Source organism: Parasteatoda tepidariorum, chromosome 7 (genome assembly GCF_043381705.1).
Source record: "Parasteatoda tepidariorum isolate YZ-2023 chromosome 7, CAS_Ptep_4.0, whole genome shotgun sequence".
Lineage (NCBI taxonomy): Eukaryota > Metazoa > Arthropoda > Arachnida > Araneae > Theridiidae > Parasteatoda > Parasteatoda tepidariorum.
The window spans coordinates 25,370,573-25,387,329 of NC_092210.1; the positions used below are offsets into that span (position 1 = coordinate 25,370,573).

At 30.0% G+C, this 16,757-nt stretch overlaps 1 protein-coding gene across 1 annotated transcript in view; it reads left to right on the top strand.

The window, feature by feature from the left end:
• The first annotated feature begins 14,438 nt into the window (after positions 1 to 14,438).
• The window catches only part of LOC107444192 (tachykinin-like peptides receptor 86C), an 80,649-nt gene continuing 78,330 nt past the window's right edge, over positions 14,439 to 16,757 (top strand). The window contains exon 1 of the mRNA XM_016058278.4: positions 14,439 to 15,656. Within this exon, the coding sequence (XP_015913764.2) occupies positions 15,100 to 15,656 (557 nt within the window). The 5' untranslated portion in view covers positions 14,439 to 15,099. The remainder of the gene's footprint in view (positions 15,657 to 16,757) is intronic.

The window sequence follows — 16,757 nt, forward strand, 5'->3', positions numbered from 1 at the left end:
ACTTACGGAGTATTAAGCATTAATTATACGGTGTTATATATATGTATATAAATATATATAATTACTAATTTTATTAGTGAATATTAATTATGGAAAACATCTTTAATTTTAACGTTTTTCATATTTATTTATATATTTAAGTTAAATGCTTTTCACATGAATTATAATATGACTCATTATTGCTATATCAAAATTTAAACAAAAAATTGCTAAAATATGTTAATTTCTGAGCGTGAAGGTCTAAAGTTTAGCATGGAGAACGAATTATTAATTAATAATGTCACTAATAATTGGCACCAATTGTATTTCATTTAAAATGAATAATATATATCGGAAAAAAGCGGTTTACTATTAGATGCCATTAATAGGCATTACATGTTTCCTAGCTTTTAATCATTCAAATCTTAAATTTGTTTAAGATTTGAATGATTATTTAACTTTTTATAAATAAATTTTTTTCTTAGTAGTTCAATTTTAAAAAAAGGAGTTTATCCTTATTTGAATCCTTGCTGCTGATAAGAAAATTTTACTTTTGATAAAGAAGTTTCTCCTGTCTAACTCAAGAAATTGAGACATGAGTAATATTCGATTTAATTCCCTGTAGATACATTTGAAAAAAATTGTATTTAACTTATTGCAGATGGTTGATTAGTTCGCTTGAACATTTTTATTTAGTGTCCCTTAAACCAAGATAAATTGTTCAATTACCTGGACATGGGTGGTATCATTTGAATGAACTGAATGTTCATGAAATTATTTTCTCTCTCCAGAAAAACGCATTAATGGAAATTTTTAATTCCTGAAATAGATTCTAACCTTTTAATAAATTTCAATTAATAAAATATAAACACTTTTATTAACTGTTGAAAGACAATATGTGGGCGTTTAAAATTATTTTTCCGTTAACTTTCGCCAAAGACTTAAGGAAGAACTGACTTTTTTTATTGCACTTGACTTTATTTTTTAAAAGGGCCAAATAAAGGTTATTTATAACGCGTGGTGGTTGCTTCTCATACACTCTTTTTAACAAAAATTTGGTTCAAGAGTCTGCGGAAGGACTTGTAATTTACTTCCTATATCTATCTTTTTTAACTGACTAGATCGATATGAGTAGATCTTTAAACAAATAGAATTGCATTCTCGGTACATAGAATAAACTTCAATTTAGCAAATTTGTGGGTATCTGCATTTTATGTTCTTGCATGATAGAAAGAATGATTTAAATTATGAAGTCATTTTGTTGTTCTCAAAAGCTCTATTTCTCTTTAAATCACAAATATTCTCTTTTTAACTAGATATTCAACATAATCTAAGAAACAAAAGATCTCTTTATCAATCTTTCTTTTTTAATTTACAAGAACAATAACATTAGGGAGTGAATTTTTTTTTCTACTTCATGGAATGTTTTCAATAGCTCTGATATACATTTGAATCGTTGGTTTATCTGCAATCATTTTATCTCTATAAGCTGCAGGTTTCTTATAAATGATATTATTTGCATTATTTGTCGAAATGTACAAGTTTAAAAAGGTTATGAATAAAAGGGATAGCATAAATAATGTAACAAACGTCTTGAGGAGTTAGGGCACATCATCAGGATTAAAATCGCATAGGAACCCATGTCCAGAAATGTCCCCGTATGTCGCTACGGTTGCTTCCATATTATGAATATTTTCTTCCTGTGTTGCTAAAGAGGTCATAACAGAGAAGTCACGATTAATGACATGTCCCGGTAAGGGTTCTCACGCAATTTTAACCTTGATGATGTGCCTTAACTCCTATACAATTTGCTGGAACATTTACCATTTTCTCTTACATATAACGTTTCTAAACTGCGACAAAAAAATAGACTAAAATTATCCATTTAATAAAAATCTGTAGTTTCAGGAGCAAAACCATTTTCAGATTTGAAATCTTCATAACCGAATTAGGCACGATCAAGTATTTTTATAAATGCAACATAAATTTTGTTCCCCAGTGTGTTCTTCTAGGCTATATGTGATCTAAGTAAAGTCTTAACGCTTTTCTAATTCGCTATGGAAAAACAAACCGCTTTTCAGTCATGTTTTTCTCTCTCAAGGAGAAAATAGTAGCTCAAACGAGAAAATATTTCTGCTACTCCCTTGAAAAAGATCCGAAGCTCCAAACATTCCAAAATGAAATCGGAAGAACAAATAGCAGCAATAGGTGGAGAACCAACTAAGAGACAAGCCACGGTACTAAAGTTCATACTGCATGTCAAATCAACATACCTCTAAGCTCTTAACCGAGGAAGTAATGAAATTCTACATTAAAGACTCCCCGGTACCATGAGTGTCAGCTTATTTTATGACTCGGAATGTTGCATCAGCGTTTCTTTCGGAATACTTGTTTACCAGGATCATGACATGTTCGTTTGAGTTAAAAATAGATGTTCATTCTATATAAACATCTTAAGTTTCAAATAAATAAGTATATTAAAAAAATCGTCTGCACTTAAATGCTGAATTTAACGTTACGTTTTGTTTACCTGCGTTAAAAAATATAATACTTAGAAGCTGTAAATTACGAAAATGTACTGGGATTATGATGAGATAAAAGAACTTCATAATGTTCGAAGTGATAATCAAATGTTAAAATTAAACTTGTAGTAAAAATACCATGTGGACTGCTCTGCAGTTCGGAGAAATGCACCTACAGAATTGAATTTAACCTGCAGAAAGGGTTATTTGTATCGATGATTCTAATAATATCTATGATAGTTCTAATGTATCTACGATTCTTTTATTCGAGATTCCCACTTGTTTTAAAGTTATTACAATTCAAAATGTATTTTTTTTTTCGTAATTTTTTTGTATTTTTTTTTTTTGCACAAACGATAAAATTATAAAAATTATATGACTTAGAATTGCAATGGTGTGGCAAAAAATGTAGAAGAAGTAAGATGGAATACGAAATTAAATTTTGCTTAATTTAATTACTTTAGGCCACCGAGCAAGGCAACGAGTAATAATTGAAATTATTTTAGCTTTATTAATTGTGTCGGTAGATACCATTCAATTTTGTGCTGAATTTCGTATCATTGTTCACTGCTAATTTATTGAATATTTTCTTTTTTTATTGACCCCGAATGAAAAAATAGATATTCACATAGTATTATAATGATTATACGTATACTAAACAAAAAGATCTTTTTTTTAAAACGATTTTTAAAAAAATTAATAATGGTAACTTGAATAACAACTTCAGGGGTTGGCTTATAATTTTAATGGAATTTAAGACGACGTAAGATGACGTAGATGATAGTAAAAGAAAAACATAAACAAAGGCAGGGATAGCCTGGTAGGTCGGGAGTCTGACCCATGTCCAAGAGGTCGTGGGTTCGATTCCCGCAGACCGAAGATTCCCCGTTTTGTAAATGGTGTTTGGTGCAAGTTAAATCTATCTGTTGGGTCACAAAGTCTTCCATGTTCCATGGATTGATCTTTCTCTGGTTCAAGTCAAACGTGATGATGTGAGGGCTAATGAATGGGCCCCGTCCTATAAGCGGGTTATGAGATGTGTGTGACTGAAGTCGTATTGTTGGCCATAGCTGTCTCCACTGAAAAGCAAGAAGCACCCCCACTGCCTAAAAATTCACTTGGTTTTACCAAGCACGCTTACTGGTTTTGGCAAGTGGCATTAGAAACAACAACACTATATATTTTAACATAATTTTAAAATAGTAGTATTTTCGTAACATAATTTTAAAATAGGAGTATTTTCGTAACCTAATTTTAAAATAGTAGTATTTTTGTAACATAATTTTAAAATAGTAGTATTTTTGTAACATAATTTTAAAATAATAGCATATTAAACGTACAATCAAAAGTATTTTTATGTGTACGTTGAGAAAGTAAAATAAGCAGTACATTTGCGCTGTTGCATGTTTAGAGGATTACCAAAAATAAAATTAAATTAACGAAGCTTCTAATTTGTTTGAAATTTTTCTTTTGCAAATTTTTAATTTATATGTGAATTTATTGCGATGTATATGTAAATACATAGCCCCTTCAAAACTAATGGAATATAATTCTAATAGAAAAGGTAAATATTCAACATATATTTATGTAAAGTAAACCGTAATATTTTTTAGTATTATTGTTGAAACACATTGATGTGGATTCTTGAGTTTTATACAAGTCTAATGATGCTTATCTCATACACGTCTGTATTAAAGATGTATAAAGCTCTCTGTAAAGTTTACTTTATGGATCTAAAAAAAAATTTTTTTTTTAGTTCTATGCCATCAGTCTTTCTTTTTTAGAATCATTCAAGCCGAAAGAAATGTTTTTTTTCGGGGAAATATCTTAAATTTTGTGAGTGCTTTTTTATGGAAATGGAATTGTGTAGAACCTTTTTTCATTATTTTTTGTCTCAAGTACGAAATAAAAATATTCTATAAATTCTGTTCATCATAAAGATTGATGGTGCCGCCGTCATTAATACAATATGAGTCTGTCATTAGTTATTTCGTATTTCAATAATTAAACACTAACTTGTTTACGCAAACGAACAAAATTGTTACTTGTTTAAATTTAAGTTCTAATTGAGGAAAAAATATTAAAAAAAATGTAATTATTTGTGCATTATTAATTACGTTTTATAAATGTTTATGCAATAGATTATTTAATAAATGGGTTGTGATCATGTAAGCCTATCTCTCTTCATAAGCGTCCCACAGTGGACTGATCGTTAAGACACGGTTCCCAGCAGATCACCATCACTGGCTGCGATCAGTGTGCTGGTGGGTGACCACTTGGATCAGTCTGCGTAGGGACCGAGGGTGTGCGGTACTGGTCCTCGTTAAACTGTTCTACCGTAAAGTGCTCGACTTCGCTTGCAGGTATTCGGGCTACCGAAGCGAGGGTGCCATCCCCTCTGCAGAGGATCAAAATTGTGATGTCATGTCTTCGGATCATCCTCAGGGATGTTTCCCAGACCGTCGACAATAGCCCATTGTGCAGCTCTAGTGTGGCGTAAATGAACAACAACAACTTTTCATAAGCAGGTACTACATTCGAAAAGCAATTTTTGTCATAGTATATCATTGCTCATCATGGAAAATTTTTGATTCTAACTTTTAAAATATATCAATAATATTAATTAGTAGAAAGAGTTAAAAATTAAAAGCTTTTCTTTGTTTCCAAAAATGGCTCATTGATCACCATTTTGATCCAAGCGTCAATTGCTGTATCTCATCTTATATTTCCCTTCGAACAATCTATATTTTTTAATTTGTTCAAAATAAAAGCAAATGTAACTTAAACATATTTTTCTTTTACAAATAAATATTCAACTTGTTTATTAACTCTATTTTTCAGAGTCGAGTAATGTTAGCAGCTGATTTTCTTAAAAATTCATCCACTTCAGTTTAAAAGCTATTTTAGTCAAGACCATTGCATAATAAAGTAAAAATTTTACCCAGACATAAATGTTGAAGTATGAATGCTGTAAAGCTAATGTAAAAGACAAATTGTTTTCATCAGTGACACTGAAATAATGAAGTATTACAGCTACAACTAGAATTTCTGGTACAAGTATATATTTTTTCCAGACGTCATAAATATTGAAAATATAAGAAAAACGCATAAGTACAGTTGAAAAAATTTCCGTATTTGCATATTTTTATTCCATTAGTTACCATAACTTTAAATTTACATCTGTATATAGTAGTTACAGTGCATCTCGTAATAATGCAAACTAGTATATTGGAATAGGTATATTGGAAAAAGGAGACGAAACAATTTGATTCAAGGCCCATCCTTTTCAGGCTGGCTATAAAATAGATAGTTACAAAGTTGCTTATTCTTTACTATTACCACCACAACAAGAAGAGCATACGAGTTCATTGATGAGTTAGGTATATAATTTTGTGATTAATATTTTAGTGAAGAAATATTCTCAAAGTATAGCATTCCAATATAAATTATTTGAACTGATTTGTATTTAATATTTTATGATTAGTATTGTTTTCTTAAAATTTCATACATCATTTCAAAATTTGCACTTGTTATATCAAATTTTGTATTTTTTTCAGATATTTTTCATTTTTTAAAGCTATTACTGTAAGCTGCGTCCTTTACTATAAAATTATAATTAAAAAAAATTGTTTGGGAAATTATAGGGGCAAATAGCAAGAAATGTGCTGCTAAAGTTACTAACTTCTTTGATTAAAAATTACACATAAGCCTTTTTACTGAGGAGTAGCATTAAATTATGCTTAAATGGCAGATTACTTCATTCTGAACCAAAAACAATATTGTTCCAGGACAGAGAGCTCCAAACTTTTTTGATCATCGACCCCCAAAAATATTATCTTGTTATCGAACCCCTCTGTTAAAAATACCTACCTATTTTTTAAATTATTTAATTTATTTGGACGAAATTAAATTTTTATTTAAGTAATGAGAAGGATGTGATTAATAACGCTAGGATAAATTTGCATTGCTTAGTTCGAAATTTGTTAGTTTCAGGTTTAATTCGCTTTAGAGCTCCACACTCAGTCTATTTTTTTGACTGTGTTAAAATAGAATTAACAAGTTTGAAGCCAGTTTTAACCAAGCTTGGAAAAAATGGAAATAAAAAAGGAAGTGCGGCATTTCGAAATTTTGGATATTTTTACGTAATATTTTTTATTTGACCTAAACTTACTCATTCAGCTAAAAAGCATCTCTAAACAAATTCAACTGATATTTCAATGACTCTCCATATATTACAGTCTAAAATAAGCTGTAATGATGAGTTGTAATGTTAAATAAGGTTTAATCTGTAATTAAACTGTATTTAATATACTGCAATAACAAATAGCAATCCAAACGAAAATTGTATGCACTGTGTTGCTGTCAATAAATTTGTGATTTAATAGCATTGTCATTCAATCATCGACTCCCTAGATCAGATTGACCTGTAGTAATACTTTGATGACCCCTGTTCTAATTCAAATATTGCAGCGATTAGTAGCCCTTGAAGAGTGAATAAAAATAGTGGCAAAAGAGCCATTTGCGCATAAATGTAAAAGTTTTTAAAATATTTTTGAAATCAGCATTAAAAATTCAATCTGTGTACTAATATTCATCAAAATCTAAGTTGATTGGAGCTGGTTGAATGGTCTGCTTTAACATGGTTTCTTGAAGCTCTTTCGTCAAGCAAAGAAAAAATAGCCACAGTTTAAGTGCCCAACACTTGAAGCAAAACTATAATCTCAAACTATATATACCATCCTGCCGTGAAGAATTATCTGGACTTTAGAACTGACAAATAATTTAAATGCTTTGAAAGTCATTAAATTTTTTTCAAAAAAATCACCAATTTGGCGACATTTTCAGACAATGCGGCATTGGAATAAGTTTTTAAATATTAAAATTTTAGACCACTAATGCTTTTCATTATCACAAAATTGTTGCTTTTTCCATATTGATGTTTTGAGCCATTTTCAGAATAATAATAGAGAACGCTGTCTAGAGTTAGGTTGAACTTGACCTAATAGTCATGGATAACTGTTGCAAACTTACAGCAGTTACAAAAATGGCATATTATTCACAAAAAATCATCATTTTACTTTCAAAAACAGACATTAACGCCGGCAAAGACAACGAAATCTAAATCAGCTATTACAATTAAAAAGGTGTAGCAGCTGGCGACAGAAGGCGGCTAGTTCAATTGATAAAAAAAAACGTATTAGATGTGATACATATTTTTCGTAAAAAACACTTTTCTTATTAATGTTAATTAGCGCATTAATAATGTTGATCTTAATTGAACTCGTTTTCGCAATTTTGACCGGTAGTATTAATTACCCCCTTTTTTGTACAGATTGAGATTTCAATGCACGAAGTTTAAATACTGAAGCTGTAAATTTAAAAATTCCATGCTCTCAGTTGAGAAATAATTAAATAAAGAATTTTTATTTAAAGAAACAGGCAGTGTAAAAAACTTTAAATAAAACTCAGAAAAATTGAAATATGTTTCATATTTTTATATGCGTCGATCGCTTTGTATGCAAAATTTATTTCCCTTTTCCTAATATATGTCTGTTTACTGAAGGGAAATTTTGTTCAATATTGCTTACACTGCCTGTAAATTTCGAAGGAAATGTCAGACAAGAAAATCTGCGACAATTACGGGAACTATAAATGTTAAAGAGATTAGAGAGAGCTGAAATAAATAAAATTGTTCCTTATTTAAGTTTTTCGACTTGAAAGAAAAATACTGACATATTTCTTTCTAAGAGATGACATTTTTAAGAATAGACAAGAAAAGAGGATTAAAGTAAGCAATTTAAATATTTCAGCCTAATCCTATTAAGAAATTGTCTTAATTGAGATTTATGAGTTTAACTTGAATGTTTTAAAAAATCTAGAGGAATTCATATTTATTTTCTTACTTATTATTTGCATACAAGATATTAAAAAAAGAAATCACTACTTACTAAATAAAGTAGAAAATTAAATTATTAATAACTGAATTTTGAAGTAATCTATTTTTAGAAGTCATCAGAATGCTTTGGAAAGGTATATTTTTTATTCAGAATGTTTTGAAAAGGTATGGTTTTTAAGAATGTCGGGCAAAAGAAGAAAAAAATGCTTTACATCTCTTATTTAAATTTGTATTCAAATTCTTGAAGAAATGATTAATGAATTAAAAGTACTTTTAATATTTTTAATTTATTGTTCGTAGTAGAGCTGGGCAAACGAATCATCAAGGTGTTTCGATTCAATATAATCAGTTTACTTTGGTGATTTGATTCGAATCACTTGTTGATTCAAATAATCATTTACTGATTCGAATCACTTAATAATTCAAATCAGTTTAATTAATTAATTTAATAAAAGTGATTGAACTACTATGAAATTGACTCTGAAATATTTTTTTAAACATTTTTTCGGCAGTAATTTTATTTTATTTTCCATTTTATTTTCAATTAAAAAATATAATGTTTATAATTATTCCTTGTATTTGTCTTTGTGTTGAAGGGATAACTCAAAATTATCTTCTCAATTTTAATGTGAATATAGTGCAAAAGAAAAGCAAATAAGATGAGACCCTGCTCTTTGAGTTCACCAATTCCCGAAATTTCTTATGCATCATTTGATGATACAAAATTATCTTTTCAATTTTACTATGAATATAGTGCTAAAAAAATAATAAGATGAGACAATGCTCTTTGCGTTCACCAGTTCCCGTAATTGCTTATGTATCACTTGATGATACAAAAATATCTTTTCAATATTAATATGAATATAGTGCAAAAAAATAATAAGATGAAACAGTGCTCTTTGCGTTCACCAATTCCCGAAACTGCTTATGTAGCTCCTTTCGAATGGCTTTTTTGACACTAACATATTTTTATGAACAGTAGTTTTTTTTTCTATGCATCCTGTAAAGCCTTTGATTCATATACTTTTCTGTGAACCTCGAAAAGAAACTTCTTGCTTTAGTACCTATATAAATACATTATTTTAATATCACTACAATTAGTTAAGCATGTGCAAAAGTGGGTTAGTTTCATCCTAAACTCATGCATGATGGCAAATTTCTCTCAATAGTTGATCTAGGAGTTTCCTTATCTTCTGGAGTTAGTTCAAAACTACTAGGCTACGGAGTTGAAAATTCATAGTTGTAAAAAAATACTACCTTTTTGTGTAAAAAACCCTCAAATAAAACAACATTGAAATAATAAAATCAACACTAGAATACACGAGTATTGCTCAAGAGCTAAAGCAGCCGCAAATCTTTTAGAAAAATAAATTGGGGGAATATTTTTTCTCCTCAGGGGAAAGTGTGGTTTTTCGACCTATTAGTATATAGGTACTAAAAAAATTATATAATTGCCACTCCTTAGTATATAATTGTCACTCCTTTTTATCGTGAACAAGCGATGTTCCTCTTTTTCCAGCCTCCTAGCTCTCATGAAAATCGTGCGATTCGGATCATTGAGTCTTACGAAGTGATTCAGATTACTGAATCGAATATGCGATTTGGATCACTATTCGAATCAAGTGATTCAGATCGTGATTCGAATTATGCGTTTCTGACCATTATTCGAAATGAGTGATTGAAATCACTGATTCTTATAAAGTGATTCAGATCACCGATTCAAACAATGTAACTCGGGTCAATATTCAAATCAGGTGATTCAGATCAAAGATTCGAATCATCGAATAGTTCGATAGACTTCGAATAGTTCGACTTGATTCTAATAGCGATTAGGATCACTATTCGAATCAAGTAATTCAGATCGTGATTCGAATTATGCGTTTCTGACCATTATTTGAAATGAGTGATTGAAATCACTGATTCAAACAATGTAACTCGGATCAGTATTCAAATCAAGTGATTCAGATCAAAGATTCCAATCATCGAATAGTTCGATAGACTTCGAATAGTTCGACTTGATTCGAATAGCGATTTGGAACACTATTCGAATCAAGTGATTCAGACTAATGATTCGAATCTTGCGATTCGGATCAATGATGTGAATCAAATGATTGACATCAGTGATTCAAATCAATATTAGAATCAAGTTATTCAGATCTTTTGAATTACTATTTGAATCAAGTGAATCAAATCAATATTAGAATCAAGTGATTCAGATATTTTAAATTACTATTTGAATCAAGTGATTCAAATCATGTGATTCTAATCACTATTCGAGTCAAGTGATTCAGGCCACTGATTCGAATCAAGCGATTCGAATCACTGATTTGAATTATTCGTTTTTCTTCACTGATTCCTATGAAGTGATATGTATAACTTATTTGTATGAAGTGTTTCGAGTCACTGATTTGAATATGCGGTATGGATCACTATTCGAATCAAAGAGTTCAGATCAGTAATTGGAATATAAGCATTTGGATCAATGATTCATTTTAAGTGATTCCTCCAATCACTATTCAATTCAGGTGATACGGATCACTGATTTAAATCATTTGATTCAGATCAAGTAATTCTGACCAGTGATTTAAATCAAGTGATTCAGATTAATGTTTCGAATTAAATGATTCGAATCATCAAATGATCTCAATTCGAATCGAGAAATTTGGATCACAAATTCGAATAACATGACTTAACGACTCAACTGCGATTCACGTGATTTGCATAAAATGTTTCAAAACACTTTTCAGCTTTGATTCTAAGTACAGTTGACTTACATAGTACTCTTTTTCCTTTTACTAGAAGTCAATAGAAAAGAACAAAATAGATAATTTTTTTTATTAATGAGTTCTTTCAAGTAAATTCACTTATTTTTCGTATAATTATATTGTATACGTTGTTAGATGTTATAAGTACTTTTAACTATGGTAATTTCTAAGAAACTACAAAAAAGAAATGCATTGCTGTTTTTTGTTTACATTTTATCTGAATTCATCGAATTATTTGATGGAAAAATCTTAAGATCTTAATAATGAATGTGTAAGAATCTCTAAGGTCTTACAAGAAATTTTTAACTATATAATGACATAGCGTCACTGTGAAAAAAAACTGAAATGGTGAAACATTAATCGATTATAATTTAAATCTACTACAATAAAATCAACTGGTTCTATCAATCCTGATTCGAGTCAGTTGCAAGATGGTGATTCGAATCACCGAATAAATTCAGTGAGTCGAATTATCGAATCAGTAACCAAGTACTTCGTAGAATAAAATTTTTTATAGAAAATTTACTTGATTGAAAACTTCAATTCGTTTCAAAGATATACATATTGGAAATAACAGTCGAGCTGTTTCAAGCACTCATTTTTCAATTTAATTTTCAATGTGATTTTTAATTGTACTTATTTATTTGAAAACATGAGCTCATTTTCAAGAATTTACAGATGTGAGCGAGAGGAAATAAAAGTGATTTGACAATATGAAATGTAAAGTTGCCAACGAAAGATGGAAAAATAAAGGTGAGAAGCAAAACATTAAAAACATAGAACAAGGAGAAACACAGAGCGTGAGATGAAAAACAGAACAAGGTAAACCACAGTGGCTGCAAGGGTTAAATCAAGGTAAAATGCATTTCCAAGCTCTTTTTTGAACTCTTTCTCTGCTGTTGCGGTTTTTTTTCAGTTTCGTTTCGCCCCTTTACTTTTTCATTTTTCGTTCGAATCCTTACGTTTCATTCATAAAATCACTTTTTTCTCAAGTCTTGAAAATGGGCGCCTCTTTTTGAGCAATTTATAGAGGGAACGGTCCTCAGAGACTACAGAAAAGACGTTCAAACTTGTACAGTGTTAATTCTCTATTGCAGTATCGTACTTGTCAGGGATATAATGGATGCATTATAGAATATGGTACAATAGGGATGCAATATTAAAAAAAAATCTCTTTAAATTATGTAATTTTATTGAAGGACAAAATGTAAATAAATTCTAAACGTTTACTATAATCTTTTCCTTTCTTACAGAAATATAACATCGATGCATCGTGGGTTAACTGAAAAAATCCGTCTTTTGCAAACTGTATTCTGCAAATGCATTAATTAAAAAAAAATTTTTTTCTTATCAGATTCAATTACTTTAGATTACATCAGATTAAATTTAAAAAAAGTTCAAATATTCAAGCTCATAATAATCAGCTAATTTTTCGGTAAGCTAGAAAATGTGCGGAGACTCAGCCAGGTTGAATTTGCTAAGATTTCGTGAAATGAAACTTCTGTAATGCCGGTGCTTTAAATAGAGAAGGGTTACTAAATTATTTAAAATTTTATTTCATTATTTAAAAACTGAAAGACAATTGATAATAAGATTAAAAAAACTGGTCTGCTACCGTTTGGAAATTATTTTTCATTATTTCAAATAAGCTTCAAAAATTACTGAAAATTAGGATCAATTTGAAAAACGATCTCAATAACGTAGCGTTAGCAACTTAGGTTCTCAATAACGATCGGGTTTTTAAATTTACGTTGAAATTTACAATATCTTTAAGTTGAGTCGTGGTGACACAGGGGATAGAGCGTCCGACTTTTCATTAGGTGAGTCGGGTTCGTATCCCAGCGATGGCTGGTGGATACATACAAATTCCGTACCCAGCTCACACCGACCACAGTGCTGACATAAAACGTTTATGTAAAAATACTGATTTTGTGGGATCGGCGTTACTTTTCAGGTAATCCTGTAATTTAGTTGCGTTATATCAGGAGATTTAGAGGGCCATGTAACTCTCATTCTCAGAATTTAAGAATAGACTGTTCACTCAGGGGATAGGGCGTTCACCTTTGAATGAGGTGAACCGGGTTCGAATCCTAGCGGTGATGTGTCTATACGAATCCCGCATCCGGTGCACCGACCACAGTGCTGACGTAAAGTATCCTCAGTGGTAGACGGATCATGGGTTAGAGTCCCTTTGCCGTCAGTCTAACCAAGACAGATTTTCGTGATTTTCCTCACCATGTAACGCAAATGCGGGTAACTTCTATCAAAAAGTCCTACACGAAGGCAAATTTCTTCCAATACTTGACCCAAGAGTTCCCTTGTTTTTAAGATTGGGTTCAAAATTACAAGGCTACGTTGTTAAACATTAATAGGCACAAACCAAAAAAATTGACTCGGATGTTCAATGACGGTTATAAAATGAATTAAAATATCCTAAAGTTTCTTTAATTAGCTTATTACGCTAGGAAATAATGTGCAGAACTGTGGCAATTAGCCTTTTATAAAGCTATTTGCAATTGTTGCTTTAATAATGAACTAACTTAAATCTAGACTAATTTCAAACGGGATGACACATTATTTATTCGATACGTAGACTTACTTCAATAAGTCTAAAAAATGTCAGGTGTAGAAAATATTACAAACCTTTCCTCTAAGTCTGATGCATTGTAAAATGACATTGTTGGTTCACAAAGAGCCGAAATTTTTAATAATCCACCGACAGGGATGATTAGCATTTCACAAACTCATTTCGTTTCGCAAAAAACATTGTTCGGAAGTCATGGGTAAAGAAAATCCCCCCCCCCCCNAAAAAAAACCCCCCCCCCCCGAAAAAAAACTAATGATCATTTAATATTTTTTCAAAAAAATACGAATTATAAAAATTAGCAAATAAAGCAATAAATTAATATAATCGTAATATCTTTATGACTTTAACATGAATCATAAAAATTACATTATTTAAAAAAAATGGTTAAAATAAAAAAAAAATCGTGTAAAAAAAACTCTTTTGAAAATTATCTTCATTTTTAACTTGCCGCTTCACACACTAAACACAAAACTCTTACAATAAATATGTTTAAAATTAAGTGGCTATTTATTGCTTTGAAGAAATAAAATATTTTATTTCTGCTTCCATAAAATAACTTCTACACTTCGAAAAAAAAATGAATATTGCACGCAAAAGAGACTGAAATAATAAACCTCGTTTACGGACAAATAGTAGAAGTGGGGTTGAAACTGACAAGTGGAATAGCCAAGGAAGCGAAAAGCAACAGACTTCACTATTTCCCACTTTACGTTGGAATCTTGAATACAGTAAACGTTACTTCTGGTCTCCAATTCAGATAATGATCATCGTTCGCTGTTCGTGTAATCAGAAGTCATTTATGCTGAATATCATCATAACTTTATTTGTTTCAGCTGATTTTGATTAACTTCTTTTGAATAAGCTTATCTGAAGACTAAGTTCTGAAGAAATCAAAAACGCAAAAAGTTTTGGATTACATTATTGACATTTTCAGAAACTACAGTGATTAAGTTTTTATTCGAGCGCATTTCAAATTTATTAATTACCTATTAACATATAATGTTATTTATATAAATATTTTAAAGAGAGTATATCCATTTAAGTTGAATTACATCTAAAACTAGAATCCTATTTTTTATTATTTATTATTTTCCATAATTTGTGGTTAATAGCAGTCTTATTTATCATTATTAATGACTTTTAAAAAACAGCTGAAACCGCTTCTTCGTTCAAAGAATGATATTTTTTTTACAATACCTGTTTTTTCATTCTCAAAAGCATCTGGATGATCTCTTACATTCAATTTTTTTTGTATAATTTTACACAGCCAGCATAGTTTCAAAAAAAATAATTTCTCAAACTAATGATTACCTAAAAAATAAGTCATTACTACTTGGTTTATGAATTGAAATGGGAAATCTTCAACCGAAAGAAATCGATCTCTTAGAAGCCTACATGGATTCTACAACAGAAGAGATCTTATATTCCAACGCATCTGGTTGCAAGGAAATATACAATGCTCTGTTAAGTGAAAATCTGACCACTATGCATGAAATGGAAGTTGACCCGGAATATTCCGCTTTGAATTATTCGGAAATATATTTAAGGTGCTTCAACAATACGATTCCAAGTAGTATTTTCAACCAACCCTACATTCTTCCTTGGTATCAACAATTTTTGTGGACTATGGTTTTTGCGATTATGATAATTGTGGCAATTGTTGGAAATGTGATAGTCATGTGGATAATCATGGCACACAGGAGAATGAGAACTGTTACTAATTTCTTCCTGTTGAACTTGGCGATTGCTGATTTTTTGTTGGCGAGTGGAAATGCCACGTTCAATTTTGTTTTTATGTTGAATAGCCATTGGCCGTTCGGAGGAACTTTCTGCATCATCAGTAATTTTCTTGCTAGTCTGACTGTATCCACATCTGTTTTTACCATATTGGCTATGAGTTTAGATAGGTAAGTAATAAGTTTGTAATATTTTACGCAAGTGTTTGTTTATGGAAAATAGCTTTAAACTGTTTGTGATTTCCTATAATATTTCTAAATTTCAACTATACAATTTGAATTTACTTTAGATTACTAGTTGTTTTCCTAGATAAAAATACAAACTTTAATTACTAAGTATCGATGTTAAGAGTGAACAGGATAGGCAAGTAGATTGCTGCTCATATTTGCCCCAACTAGATCGGTAAACGAGTTTTAAAGCAAATCTTTTACATACAATGCTTTTTGATTTAAAACATCAAATTTAAGTTTATATTTTGTAGCTTTGTTTTCACCAAAAATACTTTACATTTTAATACCATAATGACGTAAAAATAATACTATAATAATTCTATAAATAATATTATAATAGTGACTATATACTATAATAATGACAGTAATTCTATCATAAAGAAAGTAATATTATAATAATGACATAAAAAATGGTTAACTTTTTATTAAATTAAGTTGATAAAGTTATTATATTTTAACATATTGCTACTATGTCACGCAGTGAGATAGACGTATGCTTTTATTTATGTTTTTAAACATCTAAATAGAAAGTTTAATATTACTGTTAATTTTTACATAGATGCGTTATTTTGAAAGCTATAATTTAGAACAAAATTAAGCATCGTGAATAAAGCAAAAATAATAGCAACGAATATTGTAAATTTGTGCTCGATTTAGGTTGCTTTGCGTTATTCTTTCAATGTGCAAATTATACTCTTTCTTCATATGGATGCCATAAATACAACGTTATGATACAATTCTGCATGGAACTTTAATGAGCTATTCTCTTTGGAACCGTGAAAAAAGAATAATACTTAATTTTCCTTTAAAATACTCTTCCTGGGGGTTTCACAAAGTCTCGTGACTGCTCTGAATATAATAATTCTGCAAAAAAAGTAGTGATTTGTGAAGAAAACAATCCCAAAATTAAGGTCTTCTAATCTTTAGCAATATGAAAATCCGTTTAAATCTAGAAAAATTAAGGATTTTGAAGATTGAAAGTTTATTTTTTTAAAATAATATCACTAAATCGGACGATATATTTTGGGTCGACGCTTTTTA